Source organism: Marmota flaviventris, chromosome 1 (genome assembly GCF_047511675.1).
Source record: "Marmota flaviventris isolate mMarFla1 chromosome 1, mMarFla1.hap1, whole genome shotgun sequence".
NCBI classification, from domain to species: Eukaryota; Metazoa; Chordata; class Mammalia; order Rodentia; family Sciuridae; genus Marmota; species Marmota flaviventris.
Window position 1 is genome coordinate 215,873,943 of NC_092498.1, and position 23,158 is coordinate 215,897,100.

General features: G+C 59.1%; 4 protein-coding genes across 4 annotated transcripts in view; 2 read left to right on the top strand and 2 right to left on the bottom strand.

Moving 5' to 3' along the window:
* The first annotated feature begins 2,127 nt into the window (after positions 1 to 2,127).
* Pcp2 (Purkinje cell protein 2) lies at positions 2,128 to 3,885 on the top strand. The gene is made up of 4 exons (XM_027954998.3): positions 2,128 to 2,181; positions 2,758 to 2,872; positions 3,036 to 3,160; positions 3,766 to 3,885. Exons 1-4 carry the CDS (start codon positions 2,128 to 2,130, stop codon positions 3,883 to 3,885), a joined length of 414 nt encoding a protein of 137 aa, XP_027810799.2.
* Positions 3,886 to 3,949: 64 nt separating this feature from the next.
* On the bottom strand, positions 3,950 to 5,442 carry Pet100 (PET100 cytochrome c oxidase chaperone). The gene is made up of 4 exons (XM_027954997.2): positions 5,322 to 5,442; positions 4,575 to 4,661; positions 4,401 to 4,433; positions 3,950 to 4,097 (listed from the first exon to the last, which is right to left on the bottom strand). The coding sequence occupies exons 1-4, from the start codon at positions 5,355 to 5,357 to the stop codon at positions 4,014 to 4,016; spliced, it is 240 nt and encodes a 79-aa protein (XP_027810798.1). The 5' UTR covers positions 5,358 to 5,442; the 3' UTR covers positions 3,950 to 4,013.
* Positions 5,443 to 5,625: 183 nt separating this feature from the next.
* Xab2 (XPA binding protein 2) lies at positions 5,626 to 14,735 on the top strand. Its single transcript, XM_027954870.2, has 19 exons — positions 5,626 to 5,710; positions 6,902 to 7,050; positions 7,330 to 7,453; positions 7,715 to 7,912; positions 8,689 to 8,823; positions 8,910 to 9,074; positions 10,146 to 10,290; positions 10,698 to 10,849; positions 10,935 to 11,054; positions 11,190 to 11,321; positions 11,407 to 11,538; positions 11,612 to 11,725; positions 12,970 to 13,132; positions 13,212 to 13,402; positions 13,579 to 13,701; positions 13,826 to 13,997; positions 14,203 to 14,332; positions 14,435 to 14,544; positions 14,629 to 14,735. Exons 1-19 carry the CDS (start codon positions 5,660 to 5,662, stop codon positions 14,688 to 14,690), a joined length of 2,568 nt encoding a protein of 855 aa, XP_027810671.1. The 5' UTR covers positions 5,626 to 5,659; the 3' UTR covers positions 14,691 to 14,735.
* Positions 14,736 to 15,735: 1,000 nt separating this feature from the next.
* The window catches only part of Camsap3 (calmodulin regulated spectrin associated protein family member 3), a 29,539-nt gene continuing 22,116 nt past the window's right edge, over positions 15,736 to 23,158 (bottom strand). The window contains exons 7-20 of the mRNA XM_071605113.1: positions 22,847 to 22,894; positions 22,451 to 22,589; positions 21,737 to 21,876; positions 21,569 to 21,662; positions 21,444 to 21,498; positions 21,173 to 21,246; positions 20,785 to 20,854; positions 19,192 to 20,689; positions 17,925 to 18,064; positions 17,522 to 17,829; positions 17,047 to 17,146; positions 16,656 to 16,768; positions 16,458 to 16,576; positions 15,736 to 16,373 (exon numbers count right to left, since the gene is read on the bottom strand). Of these exons, the coding sequence (XP_071461214.1) occupies positions 16,068 to 16,373; positions 16,458 to 16,576; positions 16,656 to 16,768; positions 17,047 to 17,146; positions 17,522 to 17,829; positions 17,925 to 18,064; positions 19,192 to 20,689; positions 20,785 to 20,854; positions 21,173 to 21,246; positions 21,444 to 21,498; positions 21,569 to 21,662; positions 21,737 to 21,876; positions 22,451 to 22,589; positions 22,847 to 22,894 (3,204 nt within the window). The 3' untranslated portion in view covers positions 15,736 to 16,067. The remainder of the gene's footprint in view (positions 16,374 to 16,457; positions 16,577 to 16,655; positions 16,769 to 17,046; positions 17,147 to 17,521; positions 17,830 to 17,924; positions 18,065 to 19,191; positions 20,690 to 20,784; positions 20,855 to 21,172; positions 21,247 to 21,443; positions 21,499 to 21,568; positions 21,663 to 21,736; positions 21,877 to 22,450; positions 22,590 to 22,846; positions 22,895 to 23,158) is intronic.

Here is a 23,158-nt window from a genome sequence, read left to right on the forward strand (position 1 = left end):
ACATGTGCAGCTGGAGGTGACAGTCTGGAATGTGACAGGAGCCTGTTTTCTTTAGGACAATGTCAGAATAACCCATTCTGGTTTGCCCAGATTGAGAGGTTTGCCAGGGCACAGGACTTGCAGTGATAAAAATGCTACACTCACAGGCAAACCAGGGTGATGGCCAGCCTAGGTGGGAGTTTAGGCTCTTCTTTTCCTTTTCCCCCCCTGTAGTGCTGGGGATGGAACCACCAGCAGGCTGGCTAATGCTCTACCACTGAGCTTTACCCCCAGCCTTCCCTCTGTCTCTTTAACAGTTTGATCTCAATAAGTGGTTCATAAGCCACACGTTCCCTCCACCTGAAGTGTACATCAGTGCCCCCCACCCCGCACCTCCGTGTCTGGGGATTGAACTACTCGGGGGCATTCTAACACTGAGCTATGTATCCAGTCCTTTTTATTTTGAGATGGTGTCCTGCTAAGTTGCTCAGGTTGGGCTCAAACTTGCAACCCCAAGGAGCTGCCTGGATCAGTGGCTTTCAGCACCTTCAGGGCTGTTCCTCCACCCCAATCCATTTTGACCATTCCCTTACCTCCAGGGTCTTTGGGTTTGCTTTTGAGAACAATGGAGGCCAAGGGAGGGTTAAGAGCAGAGAAGATGAGATATCTCCTCCAGACCTTGGAGACAGAATAGGCAGCAGGTACAAAAGGAGGAGCCAGAAGCTCCTCCCACTGTACTTGACGGGGTAACCAGGGTCCTCCAGTGTAATGGGTTGAATTGTGTCCCTACCATCGGCACCCCCACCACCATCAAAGATGCTGAAATTCTAATCCCCAGTGCCTCAGAATGTGACCTTATTTGGAAGTAATGTCATCACAGATTAGTTAGTTAATATGAGGTCACACAGAGGAGGTGAGCCCCTATTCCAATATGACTGGTGTCCATATAAGACTGTCCTATGAAGGCACACAGAGAGAATACCCTGTGCCCACACAGGCCGGCTGGAGTTCAGTACTTACAAGCCAAGGCACAGCAAAGGCAGCCCGCAGCTAGCAGAAGTGCAGCTAAGAAAGACCCTGAAACCGGGTTGCAGAGGAAGCACGGCCCTGCTAACACTGATTTCAGACCTCCGTCCTCCAGAGCCTTTAGACAATAGTGTTGCTTTAAACCACCCAGTCTGCGATACCTCTTTCCAGCAGCCCTTGGAAACCGTGTGCACCCACTGCTGAACATCCCATCATCACTGAGGACTTGAGCCCTGGATTAGGGTGTCCCAGGCAGGGGTAGGATAGTGGAGACAGTTTATTCTGAGAAGAAACTGTAACTGGTTTCCAGAAAGACATCTTGTTTGAGGGGTCAGGGCTCCTAGTCAGTGAAATAAAGTTGTTAAGGGATGGTGGCAGGGACTTCATCTCCTGTTCCCACATGGGTCTGGGGTGATGGATCAGAGGCAGTTCAACTTGCATCTGGGTGGCAGGTGGACAGGGGAACACAGATTTTGTCTTGGGGCCCTGTGGGGAGGCAACCAGGTCTCAAGGACAATGAGCAGAGGGCAGGGTGGCCTGGATGTCCTTTGGAAATGCTGTCCAAGTGGCAGAGCTGGAGTTAGGCTGGGTGGTGGTGCCTGAGGAGGTTGCAGGGAGGTGGGGAAGGGCTCCTGGGCTCCAGCTTCCTCTTCTGCTTCCCCCTGCCAATGGCAACTGCCCTTCCAGCAGGATGAGGCCACAGGTACCAAGAGGGTGCTAGTGGGCTGGCCAGGGTGGACACAGACTCCACTGGATCCCACAGGTGGGCTGCAGCCTTACCCTCCCCTGTTGGCCTGTCTTCTCCAAAACTGCTCTAGGCTTCTTCCACACTCCACCTGACAGCTCTTGGGGCCTGGTTAGTAAGTGCCGCTGGGTCTGGTGAGGTTCACACCCAGGCCACCCTCCCTCCCACCCTGTGCCAGGCCCAGCAATATTCTGGACAAACAATTATCTGGATCATCTTTATGGGGCTTAAGCTTGGGTGGGAGCAGATGGGGCATGAGCTGGGGATTTGGGACTAGAGAGGGTATCCACTCCCCCCACATCCTGGTTGTTTAAAAGGCCTTCCTGGCACAGGGCTGGAACAGAGAAGAGCAGAAAGTGGAGTCCAGTGGAAGAACAATGATGGAGCAGGGAGAGAAAGGAGAGGAGGGGGGCTCAGACCCCTCGAGCCAGGTAAGAACGCCCCACCCCCACCTCAGCTCCTCCAACTCTCAGAGCCTGAAACTGACAGGACTAGTTAATTTGTAGGGCACCTAATTAGCAAGTGAGTCTCCGGGGTCCCCTGACCCATTTGTCACCACATGGAGGTGCTGATGGGCAGAAGGTTTATGAACTGGTCCCTAGTCCCAAGGCAGAGGGCAAGAATCCTGGTACTGACCCCTAGAAGGTGGCAGGTGCTGGGACTTAGGGGTGGCTCCAGAGCCCCATTTTCTTCCTTTGTGCCCCAGACCCCAGCCCATCCCAGTCAGGACCCAATCTAGGACGGCAGGCAGGACGCTGTCACAGGCAGGCCTATCCCTAGAGGTGACACCACGTGAAGTGATGCTGCTGGCTGGGGCCCCTGGGGCAGGGACCAGCATCAAGGAGACTCATGTCTCATTCAGAGTAGCTCTGCAGAGCAGCAGATCGACAAGGACCATGGTAAGAGCTGGCGGAGCCAAGAGGGCAGGCTCAGGGACGGGTTGGGAGCCAGCTCACTGGGAGAGAAGGGGAGGAATCCCCAGTCAGACCAAGTGTGTCTGTCCCCAGGCGGGCTCACCAGACCAGGAGGGTTTCTTCAACCTGCTGAGCCACGTTCAGGGTGGTCGGATGGAGGAGCAGCGCTGTTCGCTGCAGGCCGGACCGGGCCAGACTTCTGAGAGCCGTGAGCCTGGGCATGGGGATGCTGCCTGCTGGTGGGAATGGGGGAAGTACAGTGTGCAGGGGCAGCCTGTGGGGTGCGGGTGGGGGCGGCAGGGAGATGACCACGCCAGGCTCCTCTGGAATCTGTCTATATGTTCATGGCCACGTGTTTCTGCTCCGTGCAGAAGATGGCCCCACACCCGAGATCGATAGTCTCATGGACATGCTGGCCAGCACCCAGGCCCGCCGAATGGATGACCAGCGTGTGACAGTCAGCACCCTGCCTGGCTTCCAGCCCATTGGCCCTAAGGTAGGTGATGTTCCATCAATGCTGATGACACCTACCAGGCTGTACTCTCTAACCTTGCTCATCCCTGGCCAGGAGTGAATGGGACCCTCCCTCATCTCTGTCCATCTTCTGCTGAGAATTCAGTTAAGAAGACCAAGCAAGCCCCAGACACGGCAGACCTGAAAAGGGCTCAAGGTCACACAAGGGCCATTTAGTGTCAGAGCTGTGGCTGAAACTCATGGCTCTTGCCCCTACCCTGTCTGAGGGTTTTAAGAAAGAAAGAGGGAGAGAACAGGCCACCTTCCTGGGGTGACATCTCAGGGAAGAGGACACACAGGAGCTCACTCACACAAGGAGCACATCCACACATTCCCACGTACCTACGCACAGCTGAGTTCTGATCAAGACCCCAGTAAGAGCCCTAAGACCTGCCACCTCACACCCAAACACCACCCTAAATGGCAGATAATGAAAGTAAACAGATTTCTCTATGGGGACAGAGGGGGCAGTCACACAGGAGGAGGAAGGACACGGATTCCCATCAGTACCTTCTCTCCAATGTTTGTGTCATCTCTGGCCTGTGCTGCCCTTGGTCCTCCCTCTGGCTGATACCTTCTCATCCACAGGACGGAGCGCAGAAACGAGCTGGGACCCTCAGCCCTCAACCCCTGCTCACCCCTCAGGACCCCAGTGCTCTCGGTTTCCGCAGGAACAGCAGCCCCCAGCCCCAGACACAAGCACCCTGAGGGCCCAAACTGTCCTGGGCCCCACTGGGCCCCTGAAAGCAAACAATAAAACACTAGCACAAGCAACAAGGAACTGAGTATGTGTTATTTCATGGGTGGAGGGGTTGGGACTCAAGCATTTGGAGGCCTCAGGAGCTCTGCTGGGCAGCGCGAAGGAGTTTCTCCTCCCGCTGCTTCCGTATCCTCTCTTTGAATTCTTCTAGCTCTTGACGCTGGGAGTGGGAAAGGGATGGGATGGGAAGGAAGGAGGGGGCACATTCAGGTACTGGACCCTCTCCCACCACCCTGCCCCTGGCTTCAGATTTCAGTATCTAAACTGGATGCCCCATGCCAATTATAGGGAGTCTAAGTGAGTTCAGCTTCATCCCTCAAGAAGGCAAAAAAGAAATCATACGCCCTTCTGCTCTCAGTTACCTACCCATGGTTAAGGGGAAAACTTCCATTCAAAATGCATCATGGCTGTGGGGACCCAGACTCCTCTCTCCCTCTGATGGGATGAAAAGGAGGTTACTTACCTGGCTCTCCTTCTCAGGTGGCCACAGCTCCCTCTGTGGGGACAAAGTCACAGCTGAAGGCACAAGCCAGGAGACTAAAGAACCACATACCTAGGTCTGGTCCCCAGTAGGCTGGTGCCCCACCCACTTCACCACCAGCTTGAATGAACAGGTGAATATTCTCTCTATGCCCACCTTGCGCTGTATGACATAGTCCTCAAACCACTCAGCCTGATTGGAAATCCAGAACATAGCCACCGGGAAAGTGAGGTAGAGTGTCATCTGCAAAGGCAGTAGGTACATGAACAGGGACCTGGGACCATTATCCCAGGAAGACTGCAGTGCCTGGAGGACAGACACACTCTCCGGCAGAATCCAGGACTACCTCCTCATGCTCTCCCCTATGAACCCCAGAACTCCCACTAAAGGTACAGAAAGCCTGGTCCCCATAATCCAGGAGGCTTTATTCCTGTGAGTCCCCTCCAAGTCTTTGTCTCAAGGAACACACAGATCCCAGCAGCAGCACAAGAGCATTTACTACAAAGACACCTTCTTGAGACCTCATCACTCCCCTAATCAGATGCCGGGAACACCTCAAAGCCATAAGTTCCCAACTTTCAAATTTCTTAGCTTCCCTAAGTCTAGGAGTCTCCTGTCGGAGGCGCCCGCCCACCCACCAGAAGGATCTGGAGCTTTCCTTCACTGAGCCGCCTGCCCACCCCCGAGAGGCCCTACTCTTAGATTCCCCAAATCCAGACGCTCCACTCCGACCCCCAAATCTAACGCCCCCTCCAGAGTTCCCAACCGTCAAGGTCTCTCTCAAGTCTCCGGTGCGTTCTCCCAGGAGCGGCTCCCTCTTTGAAGTCCCCACTCTGTACAGCTTCGCCCCAAAACCAAGGAAATCTCCCAACCAGCTACCTAACCTACTCCCGAGTCACTGACCCGAAAGACCTCCAGCTTCACCCCCATCTCGCTCATCTGGGTCTATAAACCCACTTCCGCCCAAAGCTGACCCCGCAGCAGCTAGACAGCCGCTCATTGGTGTTTCGTGAGTCCCGCTGCTGAAGCTGATTGGCCCATCAACCCCAAGATGACGTAACGTTCGAGCGCCTCATCCCCGCTTCCGGTCGTTGGCTCAGTCCACACGGAAGTCAACAACTCCAGCCTCACAGCCGAGAAGGGTACAGCCAATCGGAAACGAGTCTGGCTCGGAGGGGCGGGCCTTCAGTGGGAGACGTCTTTAAGTGCGCGACCTCGCCTGTACCTGGAGAGCCGGGAAGATGGTGGTGATGGCGCGCGTCTCGCGGCCCGAGCGGCCGGACCTTGTCTTTGTGAGTTCGTGGCGGGACCGCGGGTGGCCCGCGGGAGCGTATCGGGGCCTAGATGCCGCGGGGGATCGGGGCCGGGACTCCCGAGGGATTTAGGCCAACACTGTGCCTATCCAAGGACGGGGTGAGGGGAATCCCTGACGGGGCCGGATGGTGAAGTCCCAACCGAGCTGGCCTCAAGTAAAGATCTAGTGTCAGAACCGGATTCCCGGTGGTCTAAAGAAGGAGCTGCTGCCGAGGCGAAGGGGCAGGAGTTTCGGGCGGGGGGCGGAAATGGGGGCGCGCCGGGAACTGGGGAGAAGGGAAGTAGCATAACTGGATCTTGACCCTGAAAGAACTGGTGTTTGAAGGCAAAGGGACCAGGTCAGGTCTGGTTTGTGGGTAAAGGCTTGCGTTCGGCAAAACGTTCTATGTCTGGTTCCAAGTGTTATGGTTTCTGGGGTAAAGGCCTAGTGTGGGGGGTGCTTCAAGAACCCTGGAGTTTGAAGAAAGGAATTGGTGATGTGGAGCCTGTGAGGCAATGACCAGCGAGATCCTAAATAGCCAAAGACTTGATGTCTGGAGTCAAGTCTACCATTTTCATCAGACTCTTGGCATCCAGAGTTAAGGGCTTCAGGTCTGGTCCATACATCTCTTTCTGGAGCAAAGGCCTAACCTCCAAGCCCTGGGGCAGAGTTGAGCTATATTATTGGCTGGTGGGATCTTAGGAGTTCAGCAGTTTGGTGTCTGGTACCCAGAACCCTAGTGACTGAGATAAAGATCTACTCACCTGGCTTGGAATGGTTGTGGCAGTGGGAGCTGGAGGGTCCAAAGATTTGGTGTCTGGGAAGAGGTGTTGTGAGGAGGTAAGGCAGAGACCTGGCATCTGGACCAGGGCCCTGGTGTATAAGGAGCCTGGTGATGTGGACCAGCAAGCAGATGGTGTGATTTGAGAGGGCTAAAGCTTTATGGTCTCATTATCTGGTTTAGATCTCTACTACTGAGAAGTCAGACTAACTGGGCCAGATCATGGGCAAAGGTCTGAACCAGCATCCTGGTGTCTGGGCATCTGGTGATTTGGATTTGATGGTGGACAGTGAGATCTGTGATCTGAGTTTAAATCTGGAGGTTGGGCATAAACTCCAGTGGTGGGCTGCTGCTGCCCTCAGACTCTGAGGGTAGGTCTCCCTTCTCTTCTTTCTCTGGCCTTTACAGGAAGAAGAGGACCTTCCCTATGAGGAGGAAATCATGCGGAACCAGTTTTCAGTCAAATGCTGGCTACGCTACATTGAATTCAAACAGGGAGCTCCCAAGCCCAGGCTCAATCAGCTGTATGAGCGGGCACTCAAGCTGCTGCCCTGCAGGTAGGCATACCTCTAACTGACCTGCCAACCAGGTCCCATCCCACTTATCCAGTCATAATGGAACTGGCAAATAGATCCCAGGTGATTGCTATGTGTTTCCATCACTGGATGTGCATCCCCTGATAAGCCACCGCACTTCCCTGATGTCCCAGTCCTTCCCTCTCTTCCTGAGATTTGTCACCCTTCCTTAGTGCCTTTCTCCCCAAATACCTCCTGGGATAGGAGGAAGGGTTCTGTGGGTTCGTAATTCATTAGTGTCTGTCCCTTACTATTCCCCAGCTACAAACTCTGGTACCGCTACCTAAAGGCACGTCGGGCACAGGTAAAGCATCGCTGTGTGACTGACCCTGCCTATGAAGATGTCAACAACTGCCATGAGAGGGCTTTTGTGTTCATGCACAAGGTGGGGAACTGGGAAAAGTGGAGCTCAGACTCCACAGAGGTGGGCAAAGCAGGAGGGGTGAGCGCAGCATGGAAGGGGTGGAGGATTAAAGTCCTGCTGCCTCTGCATGAGATGTTGGTGCAGAGGCAGTCCTGGGATTGGGATTTCTGAGCTCTTCCATGTTTATGTTCCAGATGTGACTGGACCATAAGACCTCTGGCATCTGTGGCCAGGCCATGGAGCCCACAGCTCTGACCTGACCATCTTTTCCCACAATTCCAGATGCCCCGTCTATGGCTAGATTATTGTCAGTTCCTGATGGACCAGGGACGTGTCACACACACCCGCCGCACCTTCGACCGTGCCCTCCGGGCACTACCCATCACCCAGCACTCTCGTATTTGGCCCCTGTACCTGCGCTTCCTGCGCTCCCACCCACTGCCTGAGACAGCTGTGCGAGGATATAGGCGTTTCCTCAAGGTGAGCCCAGGGGGCTGGTTCCCCAGGTTGGAGTTCACAAATGGTGGTTCACTGGGACACTAGCCCCATGCAGATGTCATCCAACAGACATGATATGGATATGGGGAGAGGGCTCCTGGAGGCACCTAGAAATTCTGATTCTTCATTTTCCAAATAACTTGCTAGCATCTGCTCCACATTATACATAGGGAAGATGCAGGGGACAGAGTAAATAAGATAGATGGTTGTCACCTGCATGAAACTTGCAGTCTAACTGAGTAAACGGGTACACAGGAGTTGACTGTGTGAGCCATAGTAAAACTATGCCATGGGGAGGGCCAAGAATGGGAGATAACAGCTATGGGATGTGTAATAGGCCCTTCTATTGGGCAGAGGTACAGACAAAGTGGGGGTGAGACATCATTTGCTCAAACTTGTACCATTTTTTACATGGCAGACCCTTTGCATGATGTTGTTTGGATAGGGGCTTGTGACAGAAGCAGTCCTGGTTTGTGTAGAGCAGACCCTGGGAGCCTAAACTGCAGCATTCAGGACTGGGGTTGGACCAATGGGATCAAGGCTGAAGAAAAGGGCTAAGACCAGACCAGTCAGGACTGAGGCTGGAATAGTGACCCAGGCTGGACCACCTTGGGGCTGGGGCTGGGTCAGCAGGGCAGGCTCTTGGCCAGGAGGACAGTGGTGGGTAGGTGGGTTATAGGAAGCCCAGAGGCAATGGATCAGGAGGGAGGTGTGGCCCTGTGGCGCCTCTGACTCCGGCGGTGTTGGTGGGTCCCCAGCTGAGTCCAGAGAGTGCTGAGGAATACATCGAGTACCTCAAGTCGAGTGACCGGCTGGACGAGGCTGCACAGCGCCTGGCCACTGTGGTGAATGATGAGCGCTTTGTGTCCAAGGCTGGCAAGTCCAACTACCAGGTGGGCCTGTGAGGAGATGGGGACAAGGCAGGAGGGCTCCTCCCTCCAAGACCAAGGCTAAGACTCCCACACCCTGCTCCCTGCAGCTGTGGCACGAGCTGTGTGACCTCATCTCCCAGAATCCGGACAAGGTACAGTCCCTCAACGTGGACGCCATCATCCGCGGTGGCCTCACCCGTTTCACCGACCAGCTAGGCAAGCTGTGGTGTTCACTGGCTGACTACTACATCCGCAGTGGCCACTTTGAGAAGGTGCTTGGGCCCCTTAGCCTTGCATGTGGGGCAGGTCTTCCTCTGACACTTGGGGGACATTCAGAACATCGGGCATGGGCAGAACACACATGCAGACGTACTGTTTGTGACATGTATACACACATACACACGCCATCTTGATAGAAAGTCCAGGCAAGGCAGTCCTGCAGCTGAACACACCTGGGGCCAGCACATCTGGGTTCAGGATCGGGCTCCTTGCTGTGTGCCCTTAGTCTTGCCAAGCCTGGCTGCCCCTACCTGGGTTCCCTTGCCTGTGAGGAGTTATCTCTGAGGTTCAGGCAGAGCACCAAGCAGGTGCCTCATGTGGGGGTCCATCCCTCAGGATCTTGTGTGCCTGGTTGTCCTTGTCATGGTGTTCTCATCATCGGGAGTGGAGTGGCAAGCTTGGGACAGGGGAGTGGGTGGAGCTTTGGGAATCCCCAGAGGGCTGGCTGGGGCTCCTGTGGTCTGAGGAAAGGTGGGAACAGGGCTGGAGTGAGTGAGTGGGGGAGCAGAAGCAGGAGCAGTGCAGGGTGGAAAAGGGGAGTGAGGGCCTTGCAGGCAGGGGTGACTCTTCTGCTCCTTCCACAAGAGTGTCCTGCCAAGCCCAGCAGGGGCCGTGGGCAGGACCAGGCAGGGCCGGGAGTGGAGAGATGGAGCCATGAGGGGGTGGGGCTGGTGGTTGGGAGAACACGAGGTGGAGAAGGGGTGAGGTGGGCATGAGGGGTACTCAGGAGCAAAGGTGGAGCCCTCTGTGACAAGTGAGGGTGTGGTTCCTCAGGGAGGACCATGGCGACTGGCATGGTGTTGGCCTTACTGGGCACAAAGTGCTTTACACTGGTGTTTCAGTTGAGCCTCGAGGTCCCTTTGTACAAGGGCTGTCACCCAGTTTACTGAGGACTCTGCAGCTCCCAGGGCAGGGAGGATGGGAAGTGCTTCATGCCACCCCTCTGAGCCTGCGGGTGCTGGGGCACCTGGAAAGGCCTTGCAGGATCCCAGCGTGGGCCCGGGACAGCGAGCTCACGTGCCTCCCCCTGCCAGCGCTTCCCTCTCACTGTTCCCATCCCACAGGCCCGGGACGTGTACGAGGAGGCCATCCGCACTGTGATGACCGTGCGGGACTTCACACAAGTGTTTGACAGCTATGCCCAGTTTGAGGAAAGCATGATTGCCGCCAAGATGGAGACTGCCTCAGAGCTGGGGCGGGAGGAGGAGGGTGAGCCCTGCGGCAGCCTTCACTGGAGGCGCTGAGGACTGGGTGGACCTGGAGGGTGGGGGAGAGGGTGATTCTGATTGGCCAGGGCAGGCAGTGAGTGGGTCTCACCTGGGGACATCTTCAGGAGGCTCAGCCAGGGGCGTGTGGGGAGAGAGGGGGGAGGGAGGGTGGTTAGTGGTGTTGGGGGTCCTGGAGCAACAAGGGCTGGACGCACTGCCCAGGCTCAGGTCAGAGCCTGGCAGAGCAGGGGAGCTGGAGGACTGGTGCAGGGAGGAGAGGCTTCCCGAGGGGCTGGGGCTGGAGCCAAGGCGGTTGCTTGGCTGGGGGCTGGAAGGGGCCAGGAGGCCAAGCAGCAAGGCCCACACCCCCACCTCCCCGGCACTTGTGACCACCTCTGTGGTTCCCAGATGACGTGGACCTGGAGCTGCGCCTGGCTCGCTTTGAGCAGCTCATCAGCCGGCGGCCCCTGCTCCTCAATAGTGTCCTGCTGCGCCAGAACCCACACCACGTCCATGAGTGGCACAAGCGCGTGGCCCTGCACCAGGGCCGCCCTCGGGAGGTATGTACTGGCCCCCTGGCCCCAGCCCGCCCCACCCTCACCTACAGGGCCCACCCCAGCAGCCTGGTTGACTCTCTTGCCCCAGATCATCAACACCTATACGGAAGCCGTGCAGACGGTGGACCCCTTCAAGGCTACAGGCAAGCCCCACACTCTGTGGGTCGCGTTTGCCAAGTTTTATGAGGACAACGGGCAGCTGGACGACGTAAGTGCCGTACTGGTGTGCACGTGTGAGCGGGTGTGAGCACAGTCTCATCTGTGGGTGCACTTGCACCTGCATTCTCATGGTGGGGTGGTGAGATTGAAGGGTCCCAGTCTGTCCTCTGCCTGTCCCTGACAGGCCCGCATCATCCTGGAGAAGGCCACCAAGGTGAACTTCAAGCAGGTGGATGACCTGGCAAGTGTGTGGTGCCAGTGCGGGGAACTGGAGCTCCGGCACGAGAACTATGATGAAGCCCTGCGGCTGCTGCGGGTGAGGAGAGGCGCAGGTCACCGGTGGGTGCAGTGGGCAGGACAACCCCTGAGTGCCCCTCCCACTGCTGCCATCTCCCTTGCAGAAGGCGACAGCGCTGCCCGCACGCAGGGCTGAGTACTTTGATGGCTCAGAGCCCGTGCAGAACCGCGTGTACAAGTCCCTGAAGGTGTGGTCGATGCTGGCTGACCTGGAGGAGAGCCTGGGCACTTTCCAGGTCAGCTGCCGTGGGGAGAGCGGTGGGGACTGCCCAGCCTGGAGCATGCCCCAACCCCTGCCTCTCCCCACAGTCCACTAAGGCTGTGTACGACCGTATCCTGGACCTGCGCATAGCCACGCCCCAGATCGTCATCAACTATGCCATGTTCCTGGAGGAACACAAGTACTTTGAGGAGAGCTTCAAGGTGAGGGCACACGGACATGGAGGTCCCAGACTGGCTGCTCCTAGTGTGGGGGGCATGGTGTGTGTGCTCAGCTGTCGCTGTGGTGACCGAGTGTCCCAGAGTAGGGGACTCAGAACAGCAGCTTTACTCTCAAGGTGTAGGAGGCTGGAGGTGCGGCAGGGTTGGTGCCTCTGAGGCCTCTCGCCTCAGCTTAGAGATGCCGTCTCTCCCTGTGCCTCATGTGTCAGCCCTCTGTGTGCATTTGTGTACTGTTCACTTGTGTTTTTGGTACTGGGGATTGAGCCCAGGGACAATTTACTACTGAGGTACCCACCGAGCCCTTTTTTAATTTTCTTTTTTTTTTGAGACAGGATCTTACTAAGTTGCTGAGACTGGCCTCAAACTTGTGGTCCTTCTGCCTCAGCCTCCTGAGTAACTGGCAATACAGATGTGCACCACTACACCCAGCCTCATCTTTTACAAGAACACTAGTCCACAGTAGATCAGGGCCACTCTAACAGCTCATTTGAACTTAGTGCCTTCATCTCCAAACAGGCTTGTGTTCTGAGGTTCTGGGTGTTAGAACGTCAGCATGGTTATGTGGGAGGCCACAGTTCAGCGTCTAACAGGCAGTCCTGCCTCCAAGTACATGGGGCAGGATGTTGCTAGCAGTATGTGGCTGTCCTTCCATTACTCAGGGGACAGGTTATAGGTGGGGGGTTCTTACGTGTCCATGTGTGTGAGGCCCCACTCCACCGCCAGAGTGGTTGGGAAGCCCATAAGCAGACAAACAGATGGGGAGGGCACCCTGGGCACCAATGTCTGCAGAGGTCAGGAACCACCTCTACCTCACCTATAATGTCACCTAAGAAGTGACAGACACCGTGTTGAGTGAGACCTGTCACTTTTTTTTTAATATTTATTTTTCAGTTTTCAGTGGACACAACATCTTTATTTTATTTTTTATGTGGTACTGAGGATCGAACCCAGCGTCCCGCCCATGCCAGGCGAGCACGCTACTGCTTGAGTCAGCTACCGCTTGAGCCACATCCCCAGCCCCGAGACCTGTCACTTCTTTATCCTTAGATCCCTGCAGTGTGTTGAGGGAGAGAGGGCAGCATGTGTATGTAGGCAAGCTGTGCAGTGGACGGGAGGGGCCTGTTTGCTGAGCCTGAGGGAGACTTGGCAGCCTCCTCCCAGGACCACCTGAGGGTGACAGGGTGGTCAACCCCCTGCACACTCCTACACTTGCTCCCCTGGAACAGGCCTACGAGCGTGGCATCTCCCTGTTCAAGTGGCCCAATGTGTCTGACATCTGGAGCACCTACCTGACCAAATTCATCGCCCGCTACGGAGGCCGCAAGCTGGAGAGGGCACGGGACCTCTTTGAGCAGGCGCTGGATGGCTGCCCACCTAAATACGCTAAGAGTGAGGAGGCTGTGGACTCCCTGGTGCCTGGGGAGGGTGTGGCGGGCTGGGCTACTGACCCTCTCCTCCCATCATGCAGCCCTGTACCTACTGTATGCGCAGCTGGAAGAAGAATGGGGCCTGGCCCGGCATGCCATGGCTGTGTATGATCGTGCCACCAGGGCTGTGGAACCCGCCCAGCAGTATGACATGTTCAACATCTACATCAAGAGGGCTGCTGAGATCTACGGTGTCACCCATACCCGTGGCATCTACCAGAAGGCCATTGAGGTGCCCGCCAGCAGGGGTCCCTGAGTGGATGAGGGGTGCCTGGTAGGCAGGAGGATCCTGCACGGAGGGGCTGGGAGCCCACGCCTCATTCTGGAATCCCAGGGTTGGTGACAGTGTTGGGATCCCTCCAAGCCCCCTCTGCCTCACGCCTGCCTTCTTGATTTCCTGCCGCCCAGGTGCTGTCAGATGAGCATGCGCGGGAGATGTGCCTGCGGTTTGCAGACATGGAGTGCAAACTCGGCGAGATTGACCGCGCCAGGGCCATCTACAGCTTCTGCTCCCAGATATGTGACCCCCGGGTAGGTCTGGGGCCATCAGGGATGGAGGAACAGGCACTGAGGAGGTGCAGCCCAGCAGCTGGCTCACACATGCACTCCTGTCCCCCCCCCCCCTCCCGCCCAATCCCTTCTCCCACCGCCACAGACCACTGGGGCATTCTGGCAAACATGGAAGGACTTTGAAGTTCGGCACGGCAACGAGGACACCATCAGGGAGATGCTGCGGATCCGGCGCAGTGTGCAGGCCACATATAACACACAGGTCAACTTCATGGCCTCGCAGATGCTCAAGGTGTCGGGCAGTGCGACAGGCACAGGTGAGCAGCTCCATCACTCCCCTGCCATGGCCATGTCTGCACCCTGCTCTCAGAGTACCACCGTCCAGCCTTGACCTCGTGGCCCTGGGAGCACTGGGAGCTCAACCTGGCCTTCCTCACCTCCATTGGGAACTCCTTGGGGACCTTGGGGTGTGTGACATGCCTGAGGGAGAACCACTGAGGGTCTGAACCCCTGTCCCTCCAGTGTCTGACCTGGCCCCTGGGCAGAGCGGCATGGATGACATGAAGCTGCTGGAGCAGCGGGCAGAGCAGCTCGCGGCCGAGGCTGAGCGGGACCAGCCCCCACGGGCCCAGAGCAAGATTCTTTTTGTGAGGTGAGGACCTGGGCAGGACGGGAGCCAGCTGTGCTGGGCGAGGGAAGGCACGGGGAGGCTGGTGAGAGGCCCCCTGATGAAGCAGCATGGCCACTCTCCCAGGAGTGACGCGTCTCGAGAGGAGCTGGCAGCGCTGGCTCAGCAAGCCAATCCCGAGGAGATCCAGCTGGGCGAGGACGAGGACGAGGACGAGATGGACTTGGAGCCCAACGGTCAGTGACCACCCAGGTAGTGGGCAGGCCCGGGGCCGGAACCCCTCCAGGGGAGTAACCCCCTCTCTCCGTCCTTTCCCACAGAGGTTCGGCTGGAGCAGCAGAGCGTTCCAGCCGCTGTGTTTGGGAGCCTGAAGGAAGACTGACCCCTCCCGCAAACCCCCCACAATACAGTCTATTTTTATGTCACAGTCTGCGCCTTCTCCTTGCCACTAGGTGCTTCAAGAGTTGCCAGTTCAGGAGCGCCCTGGCCCTGGGCCCTGATTGGCTGGTGAGGGAGGTGGGGCAGCCGGGCCCCAGGCCAGATAGACACCCTGCCCTCACCCTGCAGAGCCAGTTCTGGAGGCTGCATGGCCAGTCCCACTACCACCTGAGGCCTCCAGTCAGGGCTTCCCAGATGCCTCCTAGAGCCCAGAGCCTGGGAGCACCTGACCCCCACTTCCCAGGTCTCACCACCCCTGCTACCAGGACTGTCCTGGGGCTCTGCTCCACAGTCCTGAGCTGTGGGGTGTGGGGCAGGGGGCTCTGGCCCAGCTCTGTGGACTTATTAGCAAGGTGCTTCTGTCCCTGGCAAGGAGCCAGGCCATGTCCGGGGTGTGGTCCTTAGTCCTAAGCTCTGGGAAGCCACAGGCAGGCTCTAAGCTATTAAGGGGTTTTAGGCATCAGGGGACATAATCCGATTTCTGCTTTAGCAGGTCACACAAGATGCTGTGTGGGCAGGAGGCAGCTGGGGACGTGAGGAGGTCCAGGCTGTTGGATTGGACTCGGGGTGGTCATGGGGCCAGAGAGCACTTTAGGCGGTGAGCTGCCCAGGACTGGGCAGTGGCAGGGAAGCCAGGCCCTGCTTGACTTGGGTAGCCACATGAGCCTGCACCTGAGACGGCTAGTGCGATGCCAGGAAGGCAACTGGATCCTCAGACGCAGGGCTCAGGAGGGCAGCACAGAGGCCCTGGCCCTCAGGCAGCAACAGCACAGAGACCAGGCAGGCTGGCTCCAGGGGGAGGCGAGAGGACAGGAGGAGTTGGAAGTTGGCCCTGGACCAAATGCAGGAAAGGCCAATAACAACAGCCACACAGGAGGAAAATGGGGAAGCGGAGGAGGCCCCGGGAGAGGAGCTGGTCATGAGCCTCCTGCACCAAGATGTCAGCTGAAAGGCCACTGAACACCCTAGGTGGAGGGGTGTTGGGGCCATCTAGGGGACAGAAGAGACAAACTAGAATTAGTTCAAGAGAGCAGGAGACCGAGACCCAGCCAACCTCCGGGAGGTGACAAGGCTCAGCTTCTCTTTACATTATTTTATTCAAGAAGGTGGGGAGGACAGACAAGGGGACTGAGCTGAGCCCTGAGTCCCTGAACCTCCCAGCTCAGTCCCCACAGTAGGACCGGACTCAAAAGTTGGGGGTGAGGACTCCAGCCCCACCCAGACAAGGTCGGAGACAGGACCCAGGAATACTGACCAACTGTCCTCCAGGGGGCGGCGGCCAAAGCTCATGGGGCCCAGCCCATGCACACCCAGGGTGGGGCTATTTGGGGGTGCTGCCGCCCTTCTTGGGAGTGGTGGGCTTCTTGCTTTGCCAGAGATGGCCCTGGATGGTGAAGGCGTCCACGCTCATAGACATGGTCTTGGCGGGAATCTGAGTGAAACGCTTGCGGTCTGAGTTGTACTTGTAGATGCCTTCCACCATGGCGGGGGTGACAGTACGGGGGCCATAGCCCGCCAGCCGAGACAGCTCCTCCGTCTCCCCAGACAACGTGTAGAGTGCCCGGAACTGGCAGCTCGAGTCACGGAAGAGGATCAGGAAGTGGTTGGCCTTGCTCTTCTCAATTTCCTAGTGGGTGGTGAGAGCCGTGAGCCAGCCAGGTGGGACCACTGACCCCTCCCCTGCCTGGCAGCTAGGCAGGTGCAGGCTCACCTCAAGAATGCGGTTCTTCTGAGGCTCGTTCACCTTGCCCGCCAGGCAGCAGTGCGACAGGGCGTTGTGGATGATGAACTTGTTGGACTTGGCGCTGGGCTCCTTGTACAGCCTTGGACCTGGAGGGAGGAGGTCAGCAGGGGCGACCAGGGGCCTGGAGGAGCCTGCTGCTCACACCTTGCCTCGGGCCACGCTCACCTGTGTACTCGGGCACCGACGCCGGGGAGGAGGCATTGCTGCCATTCTCCCAGTCGCGATCTCGGCTTCCGGGCAGGCGGCTGGGGGACATGAGACCAGATGGGGACGGCGCCCTGCAGCAGCAAAGGGGCGGAAGGAGTGAGGTGGTAGCAGAGGCGAGCCTAGCACACCGCAGAGGACACGGACACGGACACGGGCCAGACAGCCCGATCCGTGCTCATCCCTAGGCACCGCAGGCTCCAGGGCCCTCAGCCAGACGCAGGCAGCCCCAGCCTCACTGCGCAAGCGTGCCTCTGTCCCAGGGGGCATCCACACCCAGGCCACGCCCCACTCCAGGCATGGGGGGTGCACAAACCCACAAGCTCTGGGCAGTCACCCCACCAGAGCTCACCGCGACGTGGGCCTCTTCACACCGAGGTGATTGGGGGCCTCATTGGCCACAGTGGACAGGGACAGGGTGGACTGAGAGTAGATCTTGCTGAGCCTCGAGCCTGGGAAGAGACCCCACAGGTCAGCCCCACCTGAAGCCCCCTCATCTACCTGACCCAGCAGCTGCGGGGGTGCAGACAGGCCAGCCCTGCCAAGACCCCAGCCCTCTGCAGCCCCCCAGCTCAGGGCTCCCACACACCCGCAGTGAGGGGGCTTTGTCCAACACCCCCAAGAGGGCCTCACCAGCCACGGAGGGAAGGCCTCGCCCCCCTGTATCCCCCCAAAGGCAGGGTCAAACCCCCTTGGGGACCTTACCACCACTCATGCCCACCCCTGCCCAGCACCCCTGCAGACCCCCTCCCCACATATCCATGGGGCCTCCCCCAGAGAGCCCCAGAAAGGGCCCTGGGCAGGCCCCACCCCCACAGTGTCCTCACCCAGCAGGCCGCGGGCTGGGCTTCGTGCCAGGGCCGAGTCATCACAGCAACCAGAGCGTGGCCGGGGGGCCCTCCGCCCGCCCCGACCCGGCCCCCCGGTCCCCGTGGCCCGGGGCCGCAGCACCTTATCAAGGTCATCCATCAGCTTTAGCTGGGCCCGGCGTTCATACTCAAGTCTCGTGAAGTCCCCTCGCCGGGGGCCCACCTCCTCCTCAGCTGGGGCCCGGGCAGCGGGGATCTGGGTGGCCACTGGGGCCACAGGAGCTGTGGGTGCTGCAGGGGCGGGGCCAGGGGCCTCCTGGGCCAGTCTGCAGATGAGGGGAAGACAGCAGTCAAAACGGCATGGGGTCACTGGGGACAGGAAAACCAAAGGCAGGGGTCCCCCAGCTGGGCCCAGCCTCACCTCACAGACTCCTCCCTCCGCTGCTCCTTCTCAGCCTCCTGCCACTGTTTGCGTCTCCGGGCCTCCTCTGCTCGCCGCTGCTGCCGCTCTAGGAGGCTGGCCCGCTTTTGAGCCATCTCATCCTCGGGCTTGTCTTCGTCCTAGGGGAAGACACAGTCCAGCTGGCCAGCCCTCCCCTGCCGTGGCTGGAATCTCGTCTCCCACTGACCCAGCTGGCCAGCCACTCATCCATCTTTTATAAACGCACTAAAAGGATTTAACTGTGCCTACTTTACACTGCCCTATGCTAGGTATGAGAGGGATGGGGAGGACTGTGGCACTGCTCACGCTTGACCCAAGGAGCACCGCGCAGGTGAATACCTCGAGGAGGAGGGTATGGGGCCCTGCAAGTCTACACTGCAGGGAGAGGCCTATCCTACCCTGGGAGCACTGAGGAGGCTTCCTGGGAGAAGCACCCCTGGGAATGACAAGGGCTTAACTGGGCAGGGGTGATGGGTGAGAAGAGCCTTTCAGAGAAAGCAAGTGCAAAGGCCCTGAGGCCAGAACAAGCCCAGCAGAGGTGTGAGGATGATGTGGCTGGGATGCACAGCTTGGGGGAATGGTATAGGACACGGTCAGAGGTGAGCAGAGCCCAAAGTCGTGGGGAGGACTTTTATCCTAAGAGCCAAAATTGTTGAATGCTCAGTGGAAAGTGAGTGGGATTGGAAGGAGGTAGCAGAGATGGGTCAGGAGGTGACCGCATTGGCTACCATGATGGTCCATTCCAGGAAGCAGGGGCCATGAAGAGGAAGAGCACAGGACAGGATCACAGAGAGGAACTGGTCACTGGGAAGAGGTGCCATGGAAGACCTAGCCCTGTCTGTCCACCTACCCACTCCTGCCCATCTGCCCATCACCCACCCATCCTTCACCTACCCACCAACTACCTGTCCATCTGTCTACCATCTAGTCTCTGTCTCTCCACCCACCCCATTTATGTGTCCATCTGGCCACCCACCCCCATCTGACCACTCATACCTGGCTATCCACCCTTCTATCCACCCACACAACCTATCCATCCATCTACCCAACCATCTACCTACCCGCCCACCCACCCACCTCTCCACGCATCTGTCCAACCCATCTATTTACCCATCTTCCCACCCATCCATTAGTAATGGCTGTCTGTCTGTCCAACTATCCACCCACCTCTTCAAGGCCCCACCTACCCCAGATGTCCTCACTTCCTGGCCCAGCCATTCTGTCCCCTGTCCCCTCTGTGACTCACCTTATAGAAGAAGCCGAGGCCAGCCCGAGGCTCTCCCTCGGAAGATGCTTCTTCCTCTAAGGAATCCTCAGCCCCAGGGGGGCTCCCATCTCCCTCCTCCTCGGCAGCAGGCTCTCCGAGGCTAGCCAGGGGGATCTCGATGAGGCCAGGCCTGGCCGAGGGCTCCTCGGGAGGTGTCCCCTCCGCCAGGAGGATGGAGGAACGCGTCTGTACAGGCACCTGGCTTGGTGAGAACTTGCGCAGATGAGGGAGGCTGTCCACGTCGTGGGGTGGGGTGAGCACCCTGGTCAGGGGTGCCAGGCGCAGCTCCGCTGGCCGGGCGTGTTTGGGGCTGCGAGGTGCCGGGTTGGGGCCAGGCCCCGGACTACGACGAGTAGCGGGAGCACGCCGGGCAGGGCTGGGGGAGGCAGCTTTGGGCCCCGCTGTGGGGCCAGGAATGACCCATGCGGCAGGTGGTGGGGCAGGTCCAGGGGCCTCCTGGGGGGCCAGAAGCCGCTGCTGCTGGTCCGTGAGCCTCTGCATGTCCCGCTGCAGCGAGCTCAACGCAGCACTCAGCTTGCTGACTGCTCGGTTGTAGTCCCCCAGGCCCTCTGGGGGCACTGGGCCCAGCTCTGGGGAGAAGGTCACTGACTTAGGCCGTGAGGATGGCTCACCCTGGCCCTCACCTGCTGGCCGCTCGCCACCAGGGGCCAAGCCTGGCTCGGCCTCAGCCTCGGCCTCAGCCTCAGCCTCAGCTTCGGCCTCGGCCTCCCCTGCGGCCTCCCGCGGCTGCACCTGTAGAAAGGCGCTCTTGCCCAGCCGCTGGCGGTGCTTGGCAAAGATGGCCTCAATGCGCCGCTTTTGGGCCTCTATGGCTCGGCGCTTCTCTTCCAGCCGGGCTCCCAGCTCACTCATCTCTGAGCTCAGGGCCTCAGGTGCTGCTGGAGTGGACGTGGGGGACCCTGCTCCGGCCTCAGCCTCAGCCTTCACCAGCTGCTTCTTGCGTTCAGCAAAACTGGTCATCTTCACCTCAGAGTTGGTGGCTGCTGGGGATGAAGCCACTGCCTTCGGAGACCCCTCGGATGGGGCTGGTAGTTTCGACACCTCCCCTGACGGGCAGGGAGCTGGTTTTGAGGGGGCCTCTGGGTGGGACACATAGACGGGCGCTTTGGCAGGCCCATCAGACAGTGGTTTCGAGGCCCCCTCGGGCAGGTAGGAGGGGGCCAGCGGCGGTTTGGAGAGCCCCTCCGGGGAGTGGAGGTAGAAGCTGCCGTCGGCGGCCCCGTCCGGGAGCAGCCGGGGCTCGGCACTGTGGATGATCTGCAAGGCCTCCTCGATAGTGGGCAGGTCGCCAGGCTCCGGGGGCGGCTGGGAGGGCGTCCGGGCCGGCACGGGACGCGGGGGACCGAGACTATCCGAGCTGACGGAGCGGAGTAAGACAGGGTCTCCCATGACGACATCCACGTCGCTGTCCAGGCCAAAGGGGGTGCTGAACGACACAGCCTGGGAGAGGGGACGGCTGGCGGCCAGAGGGAGGGGTCAGCCCCCAGACCAGCCTCCGCCCTGCCCCGCCCAGCCTCCTCCACTGGCGCCAGGCCCTTGAGATGTGCTCACCTGAGCTGACGGTTCCAGGCCTTGCCAAGGGCCTCCATGTGGGACATGGACGGAGAGGACTTCAGGGAGCCTGGGGAGGGGCAAATGATCACTATGGGGTCACTGGGGCCCTGGGTGAGGTCAGCATCCTCTGCAAGGTCACCAGATGAGTCACTGATGGGTCATTATGTGTCTAGTCAGATGAAAAGTTTCCAGAAATGGGTACCGGGGGCCCTTTGGTACCATTAAGGGATGCTGAGGAGCCACAGGGGAAGTCCTGGGGGTCACCTTAGGGTGACAGCGAGACCCAGTGCAGGGCCACTGGAGGGGTCATTGAGAAGACATAGGTCAACTGGGGCAGTCTCTGGGGGGTGAGTCCCTCATGGTAGAAGCTGCCCCCATTCCTCACCTGTGGATCCTCGGAGTGGGGACTGGGGGCCGCCAGGTGACAGGAGAGGGTGACGGAAGTTGAAGACAGGAGAACTGCCAGGAGACACGCATCAACCTTGGACCCGGCTGCCACCTCACTCCCCCACTGCCACGTCCCCTCCCCACCTTGCACCCCAATTGCCGCCCCGCCCCTGCTCCCCCCACCCTCTCGCCTCCCTGGTATTCCCGCCCCCTCCCAAGCCCCTGGGGGGAGGGGGAGAAGCCCACGGATGCACCCCACAGGACCATACCTGCTGCCACTATTGTTCTGAGGTGGGGAGGCCTCAGTGCCCCGGGGGGAGGCAGCTGTGACACAGAAAAGAGGGTCAGGCATGGCTTGGCCCCCAGCCCCACCCAGAGAGCGGCCAAAGCTCACCATGCCCGTCCGGCAAGTCCTTGGCCTGCACAAAGTCAGGCTTCAGCACCTCGAAGCACATGAACATCTCGGCCAGCAGGACCACCAGGTTGACCTGCAGGCGGGAATGGGTCAGCAAACAGACCACACCTCCCTGGACGCCCGCCCAGGCCCCCAAGGCAGCCTTACCTTGAGGGGCGGTGGGACATAAAGCAAGTCCTCAAGGGACAGCGGGCAGCCACGAGGAAGGCGGGAGGCACAGAAATCCTGCACCAGCTGGAGATTGTACAGGCTGTCCGCCACAGACATGGGGTCCTTGAGGCACACCTCTGCAGGGACAGGAGGCCTGGGTCCCCGGCTCTAACAGGAGGAGGAAGGGGCCCCCGGGGAAACCCAGCAGCCCACACCTGAGGACCTACGATGGGCTGGGTCTCGTGCCAGGTGCCCTCTGCAAGGGGCATACCAAGACGGACCATTCCTCCAGCCTTTGACTCTGCCTGCAACACTGCACCCCCAAGAGCTCAACTCGGAAACCTTTGTCTGACCACCCCTCACTCCCTGGGGCACCTAATCCCAAAGGTACTTCTAGATGAATTTATTGTCTCTCCCTGTGTCCATGGGCATCTGTGGGGTCAGTGAGAAGTGTGCCTCTATCTATTCTCACAGGATCCCTGGCACACAGTCCTGCCACAGGCAGAATTCTTTGAAGCACAGAGAGGTTTAGAAACTTGTTCAAGGTCACATAGCTAATTAGGGATTAGAGATGCAAACCCAGGTCTGCTGATTTCAGAAGCTGCCCGCATAACCACTGCATCATCCTGGTCTCTCAGACCTGGGGACAGAAGCCTGGGGGCTGGGGCTGAGGACACCAGGCTTCTAGGTGTGGCTGGACCATTCACTCACCCTCAAGTCGTAACAGCTGGGGGCAATAGCAGTGGATTGTGGCGGCCAGGGCCGCCCCGCTGGCCAGGTCCTGGAGGCTCGTCACAGTTGGGAAGCAGGGAGCACGACGGGCCACAGCACGGTCCTTGCGGTATCGGATCTGTGGAGAGGACCCAGGTCAGATCAGAGGTCAGGCTGGCCCCCCAGGTCAGCGGTCATGCAGGCTGGGTGGGGAGGCCTGGGGTTTCCGCCACGAGGGGGCGGGAAGCCGGGGGTCCCAGAGCCAGATGGTGGGGGCCAGCCTGGAGCAGGGGAGGGGCAGCAGCGAGAGGCAGAGGAGGTGTCTGCGAGCAGCCAGGCCAGCAGCAGGGGCTGGGGACAGGGACTCCTGGGACCCAGGAGTGGGGGATACATTACCATGGGGGGTTTGTTCCCCGACTCCTTCAAACAGAAGGCAATTGCGTGCTGGGGGGAGAGGAGCAGCCGTCAGCAGGGCGGGAGGGATGCTGACCTGCGGGCCCCCAAGCCCACCTCCGAGGAGGGGAGTAGTCCTGACCCCTGTCCTGAGCGCTGGCCGTCCAGCTCCCTGACTTGTGTTCTGGCCGGCTTTGGGGACCCCAGCTCCTCCCAGCCATGAGGGACCCCACAGAGCAGCCTCCCATGCAGGGAACCCTCCTCCCATATGAAACCAGGCCCCAGCTTGAGGAGAGGATGCAGAGGAAGCAAGTA

Bases quoted from the DNA above. Each gene is read 5' to 3' on its own strand.
- Pet100 (XM_027954997.2), bottom strand. From the start codon at position 5,357: ATGAGCGAGATGGGGGTGAAGCTGGAGGTCTTTCGG. The intron at 4,434-4,574 runs GTGGGCATAGAG...TTGTCCCCACAG, and splicing joins ACTATGTCATACAGCGCAAG to AGGGAGCTGTGGCCACCTGA. The intron at 4,098-4,400 runs GTAAGTAACCTC...TCCCACTCCCAG, and splicing joins CACCTGAGAAGGAGAGCCAG to CGTCAAGAGCTAGAAGAATT.
- Xab2 (XM_027954870.2), top strand. From the start codon at position 5,660: ATGGTGGTGATGGCGCGCGTCTCGCGGCCCGAGCGGCCGGACCTTGTC. The intron at 9,075-10,145 runs GTGCTTGGGCCC...CCCATCCCACAG, and splicing joins GCAGTGGCCACTTTGAGAAG to GCCCGGGACGTGTACGAGGA. The intron at 10,291-10,697 runs GTGAGCCCTGCG...TGTGGTTCCCAG, and splicing joins GCTGGGGCGGGAGGAGGAGG to ATGACGTGGACCTGGAGCTG.
- Pcp2 (XM_027954998.3), top strand. From the start codon at position 2,128: ATGATGGAGCAGGGAGAGAAAGGAGAGGAGGGGGGCTCAGACCCCTCG. The intron at 2,182-2,757 runs GTAAGAACGCCC...GTCTGTCCCCAG, and splicing joins GCTCAGACCCCTCGAGCCAG to GCGGGCTCACCAGACCAGGA. The intron at 2,873-3,035 runs GTGAGCCTGGGC...TGCTCCGTGCAG, and splicing joins GGGCCAGACTTCTGAGAGCC to AAGATGGCCCCACACCCGAG.